The sequence below is a fragment of the Brassica oleracea genome, chromosome C1, assembly GCF_000695525.1.
Source record: "Brassica oleracea var. oleracea cultivar TO1000 chromosome C1, BOL, whole genome shotgun sequence".
In the NCBI taxonomy this organism is placed as follows: Eukaryota; Viridiplantae; Streptophyta; class Magnoliopsida; order Brassicales; family Brassicaceae; genus Brassica; species Brassica oleracea.
Genome location: NC_027748.1, coordinates 33,334,592 through 33,340,523, shown reverse-complemented (window position 1 = coordinate 33,340,523; position 5,932 = coordinate 33,334,592). Strand labels below are relative to the sequence as shown.

General features: G+C 41.5%; 1 protein-coding gene across 4 annotated transcripts; it reads right to left on the bottom strand.

Moving 5' to 3' along the window:
• Positions 1–1,697: 1,697 nt before the first annotated feature.
• LOC106299596 lies at positions 1,698–3,556 on the bottom strand. 4 transcript variants are annotated; one of them, XR_001261819.1, is made up of 5 exons: positions 3,290–3,556; positions 3,009–3,143; positions 2,578–2,930; positions 2,109–2,322; positions 1,698–1,923 (listed from the first exon to the last, which is right to left on the bottom strand). XR_001261819.1 is itself a non-coding variant. In XM_013735666.1 (3 exons), the coding sequence occupies exons 1-3, from the start codon at positions 3,518–3,520 to the stop codon at positions 2,697–2,699; spliced, it is 600 nt and encodes a 199-aa protein (XP_013591120.1). In that variant the 5' UTR covers positions 3,521–3,556; the 3' UTR covers positions 1,698–2,696. The 4 variants fall into 4 exon arrangements, 1 of the variants encoding a protein (XP_013591120.1); XR_001261820.1 differs by having other exon boundaries at positions 1,698–2,322; positions 3,245–3,556; XR_001261817.1 differs by having other exon boundaries at positions 1,698–2,322.
• Positions 3,557–5,932: the final 2,376 nt, after the last annotated feature.

Here is a 5,932-nt window from a genome sequence, read left to right as displayed (position 1 = left end):
ACCTAGGAGCCAGTATATAAGGAGTCCTAGGCGAGAGGCATGGAGAGAACTTTTCTCAGAGCAAACTTAGCACTTAGAGCAATTAGGCATATTTTTGTTTTTGTTATTCGAGCTGCGACTCAACTAGGTTATTGCCGTCTTAGGGTTTTAGAACTAGGAATCTCGCCGACAGCTCTCGTAGCCCAGGCTCTTACCTTGTTGTAACGCTCAAACGCGAATTCGGAATAAGATCTACTTTGCTCTCTTTTCGATTTCTTATACTTTATCGTTGTTATTCTTGTGTTCTGATTGCTTGGCGTGTGGTATTAGCAGATATCTGGGACCTCTGGGAAATTAGGGTTTTCCTAGTTTCCTTATTTAAACGGAAATCGACAGTGCGAATTTCGGTTCCCACATTGCACATTTCAATCTCTCCTCATTCCTTTCCCCCATGCAAATGCTTCATCAATCAAGGAAGGAATCAGTATCGAATCTCTTGTATCTGACTATTACACACTTGGAACTCCTTCGTCTGCATATGCCGAAGATATACTCCCCATCAGCAACGATATGAATCCAAATGGAGTTACTATCGAAAGAGAAGGAGCCCCACTCGAAATTTTCCCTCCGGTAACAAGACGACGACCCCCACACAGACCTCACAAAAGCCGAATATTATCAACTGGTGAAATAAGGGTAAGCAAGTCTATATCTTATGTTTTCAATAATACAACAAGCTGCTAACAAAAACTATTTTTTGGCAGATGAAAAATCCTAGAAAAAGGAATGTTTGTAGTTGTTGCAAAGGCAACGGACACAATAAAGCAACTTGCAAAGTTCCAATATAACAACATCAAGTGGTAAAAACTCGAAGAGGTAATTCTCGGATGATGAAGGTGTTTGATAAGCATGGTGGGGTGTCACTAGACATCATAAGTTAAACATGTTAATGTAAAATATTTTATACATGTTTGGTATGAGGCAGGTTTACACTTGTTCCCGAGATTGTTAAATAAATAAGTTGCCCACAAAAATAATATATTATGGACCCCTACTAAGTCTAATGTAATCCTCGTGTTTGCAAAATATTTATGCTTAAAAACTTGTTAACTGAAAAAATGCATTAAACATTTGGACTGTAGCATAAATCTACATAATTTACTTGTCATATTCGACCTTATATATACATAAAGAAATATATATATTGTCTGTTCATTGGAAGGGAACAAAATCTGGATTTTTTTGAAACAACAACTTATGGTACTTTAAAACGGGAAGTACATTAAAGTTTATACAAATTAGTTCATTCAACATATGGCTTGATCGCTCTTATACAAACACTCACCCCTTACAGAAATTAAAGCTCTAAAACTATATATATATCTGTACACATATGAATATAAAGTCTAAAAATATCATGCATACATTGAAGGAAACCAAAACCCATTAACTAACGTAAGTAACATAAGAAGTAGGACTATGGAAAAAACCATTGCAACGTTAACCAGATATACAAAAACCACACAACGGCGTATACTAACAACATAAATGTAAGCATTGGTCAAATAGACATCATATAAATTACACATACATAACCAAACACCAAAGCGTCCGAAAAAAGGATCATATAACAAGTCCGAGAGAATAATTAAAACTAGAACATTCGAAGCAAACGAGATACACTCAGATATGCATAGTTTGAACCATATGTTACAAGAGTAACCATAACCTACAGCTTCTCATAGAACTCATACGCCAATATCGCTGCACGCTTCCCTTCTTCTTCGAGAATGTCATTATTGATATTCTTACACACCTCGATACCATATAGAGCATGGGTGGCCATTAACAAAACAGCCATCAATCCCCAATCAGAAGGGTTTTTATGCTGATGGATTGATTTCGGCATAGCAACATCAAAACACTGGATTACAGGATCCGCTCCTATAGGTAGACATGCAAATCTAGCAACATAAGGTAACATCTAGACGATAGGCGTTAAATATTTATCCAGTGACGCATCCTTGAACTTTGCCGTAAGACAATCTAGAACAGTGACAATCCCACAAGCAGCATCGAAGCAAAGACCAACCCAATGTTTATTGGCGATATTAAATGGAAAGGAATACCTTCTAGGGTGGCCCTTTTGAGTATCTTTTGTGGGGAAAACGTCCCTTAAAACCTTAGGGAAAATGAAAGTCTCTTTTTTCTTACTCTTCAGAAACTTGGGATACGTCTTGATAACTCCGGAGACAAATTTGGTATCAAGAAATTCAGAACTCTGGGCCCCTTCAGTTGGCAACTGCTGAAGGATAGTAAAACGCGAATTAGAATATCAACAACCTGTTATGGAGGGAAATAACGACATATTAGATAAACATATTAACTAAAATACAAATAAACTGGATTAGGCGTTCATAGCTTTGCAGAAAACATGCGTGGTCTCTCAACAATGTTCACAATGTCCTTGGGATAGACTGCTACGCCAGCAAGATTAAATACACAGGTAGAACCATATAGTTCATACTTAATACAAATAATCTCATATATGGCAATTGTACTGACAGACAAAAAAGATAAATAAATGTAACAACTTACAATTTCGCCTTTACTTTGGTTGTGATTTTGGCATATTTCCTGGTCATTTCACTTCTATCTTGTAAACCAAAAATAAACTTCTGCGAGTCTCTCAACCGGGACAGTAAATGGGGCCCGCATTAGTAATCATCAAGAAGACCTGATGGCACCGTCTTCTGCTTCTTACTTTTCAGTGATCCTTGACCTTCTTCTATATTGTCATCACCATTGTTGTCAGACATGGGTTCCCCTCGACCAACCTCCGTAGCCATAACATGAGCATCAGGCTGAATCTGCTCTTCTTGGGTAAGACCAAGCGAGAAGGTCGGTTCATCCGTAATCATAAGTGGTTGTCTATGCTGTGCCCCATTTCCCTACAATAACAAATTGTAACGAAAGAATTTACGAATTTCCCATATTGTAATCGAAAACCATATACAAAACCATCTTACCAAACTTCGCTGGAAAGCATTTTTCCTCGTACTAGTCTCGCTATGAGCTGATGGTGCACATGTATCAGAAACTGGATCAAAAGGGACATATCTAGAACCCACATCGTCTTCCTTTCTTGGGGTAAAAGTCTCATCCTGATTGAGAAGATATATTTGGACTATAAGAATAGAGAGGTACATAGACAATAGTAACGTAGAAACAGAGGATCAACGTAATATCATAGACAAATTAAAACCTTGCTCACTCAAGTGGCTCTTGGCGGCGTGGAATACACACTTACGTTACACAACACGTTTCGGATAGTATTGGCATTTGCATCAGGATTATGGCTGGTATGGTTTGCAGGAACAGAGACTTCATCCACACCAGGAGTAGGAATATGGTGTGTCCCATTACGATCAACAACTTGCTCTTTACACAGTGCAGACACCATATCCTTAACACATGCAAGCATTTCATCTTTAAACTTAACTAAAACAGACTCCACTAGTCCAACAACATTCCCTTGCATAGCATCTACCCTGGATCATGCGACCTTAATGTTTGTCTCCATTATCTATGAACATAGAGTATTGTTTGAGAAATTCCGATGCGAGCTGTCGGAAACTTCCGATGGAGTTTCGCTTAAGGCATGCGAACCATTCGAGCGCTGCTCCTTCCAGACTCTCGACGAACAGGCGGCAATAGCCGGCGTCCTTTTCGCTATCCTTCAGTCTAGCCCTTCCCATCATGATGTGGAAAGCCTGAAGGTGCGCTTTAGGATCAGTCGTACCATCGTAGTTCGGCACTTTGATTTTTCCCGGGTCAGATATCCTAGTATCAGAGATGCGAGCGGTGAAGGGTGTCTTTCGAGCCCCCTCGAGAAGCCTATCGATCTCAGAGGCAGCGCTGGTAGTGTGATGGATCTGAGATTTTACGGCCCTTACTTCCGCTGCAGTTTTGGTGATGTAATCGCGAAGGTCGCGAATGTCTGATTTCTCGTCAGCAGATTTCCGAGCTTGTCGGCGTTTGCTGCGAGTGACCTCCGTTTGCTTTTCAGCCAGCTCTTCCTGCTCGTCCCAATAGAGGATTTCCTCTTCTTTTGTCATTGGTTTATCGAACGGAGAGCTTTCCCGAGCTGATCGGCTTCTGGTCCTTCTCGGATGTCTGTCGGCGTCTTCTTCGGTATCGTTGGAGACGTCGCTGGGATCTAAGTCGACATGCTCGACTTCATTGACCTCCGAGTCCTTTGCGGGAAGTGGAGGACTCTTAGAGTTCTGCTTCTCGGCAGGGGACGCTTTGCTAGGGTTCTTTCCCGCAGGACGTTCCCGCGATGTTCCAGGCCTGTCGAGTGGGGTTGCGAAGTCGAGTTTTCTCCCGCGGATTTTCGTAGATCCGCGGGGAAGGACTGCACGGGTCCTTGCCATCAAGGTTTTAACCTTTTTAGTCAAGGTATCCACGAGTTTGTCATGTTCTTCCGACCTCTTTTCGTAGGCGCAGAACATCTTTTTGGACTCCTCGAGCGTCGTGGCGTTAGCAATTACGTTGGCCGTGGAGACGGCCGGTGCCGGAGTGGTTAGGTCGTCGCTGGCTCCTCTCCACACGCCAAGCAATCAGAACACGAAACGAGAACAGTAATAAAATAAAAAATCGAAAAAGAGAGCACGATAGTTCTTATTCTGAATCTGTTTTTGAGCGTTTACAACAAGCTAAGTGCCTGGGCTACAAGAGCTGTCGGCAAGATTCCTCGTTCTAAAACCCTAAGACGGCAAAAACCTAATTGAGTCGCAGCTCGAATAACAAAAACAGAAAATTGCCTCAAAACGCTCTAAGTGCTAAGTTTGCTCTCAAAAAAACTTCTCCCTTATGCCTCTCTCCTAAGACTCCTTATATACTCGCTCCTAAATCGGTTTACGCTTTTCCTCTTCTGCCCTTAAGCCGTCATAGCTTAAAAATAGAGATATTCCATTTTTTCCGATCTTCGTAATTATCTTCGAAAACTTCGTATTTATCCGCAAAAACTTGACATTTATCTTTCCTTGCGAACCAAGCATACTGTTTATGGGCTTTTGGTTAAGAAATCGTAAGTGGGTTTCCAGTCACGTCTTAGGTCTCTTTGGGCCGTCTTTTGACTCGAAACGTTTATTACGGCTTCTTTTGATAAAAACAAATTTTCCGCGGTTTTTATCGTAAAGTTTGATTGATGACTTCAAATAACGAGAAACATGAAATGAGTTTGCTACGGCCTTTGGGAGATAGCATTAAATAGTAGACGAGAATGCATGGATTCGTGTCGTATCGACGTTTTAAGAAAGCTCGATTGCTTCGTAACGATCAAAACGTGCACATGCTCGGTCACTACGTAGCGACCAAGCTTGGCTTGAGCTCGGTCGCTACATAGCGACCGAGCCGTACGCGTGCTCGGTTTCTACGTAGCGACCGAGCTTGGCTCGAGCTCGGTCGCTAGGTAGCGACCAAGCTTGGCTCGAGCTCGGTCGCTACGTAGCGACCGAGTGGTGCGCGTGCCCGGTCGCTACATAGCGACCGAGCTTGGCTCGAGCTTGGTCGCTACGTAGCGACCGAGCAGTGTACATGCTTGCACTACAAGAATATCGAGTATTCATAGCACACGAGTATAGCATTTTTTTTGTTTATGCTATGGTTTATAACACGCGGCTTTTTCTATAGCGTTTTGTTTTAATGAAACGCTATATTTAATTTAGGCGGAAAAAATAGATTCGATACGCGGTATATTTTTTAGCTAAGTGTTTTCGCGGTTAGTTATTAGTAGCAAAACCAAAATAAAAGTGTTATGAAAAACCAATACGCGGGATAAAGTTATTTTTTGGGTTTTCCCTCAAAAAATATTCTAAGGCAAAAATAAGAAAGATATCTTTCTATCGAAACCGAGCTTGTGCCTCTCTCTCTCGAATCCTCATTCCAA

Bases quoted from the DNA above. Each gene is read 5' to 3' on its own strand.
- LOC106299596 (XM_013735666.1), bottom strand. From the start codon at position 3,520: ATGCAAGGGAATGTTGTTGGACTAGTGGAGTCTGTTTTAGTTAAGTTT. The intron at 3,144-3,289 runs GTAAGTGTGTAT...CTTCTCAATCAG, and splicing joins TCCGAAACGTGTTGTGTAAC to GATGAGACTTTTACCCCAAG. The intron at 2,931-3,008 runs GTAAGATGGTTT...TTGTTATTGTAG, and splicing joins ATGCTTTCCAGCGAAGTTTG to GGAAATGGGGCACAGCATAG.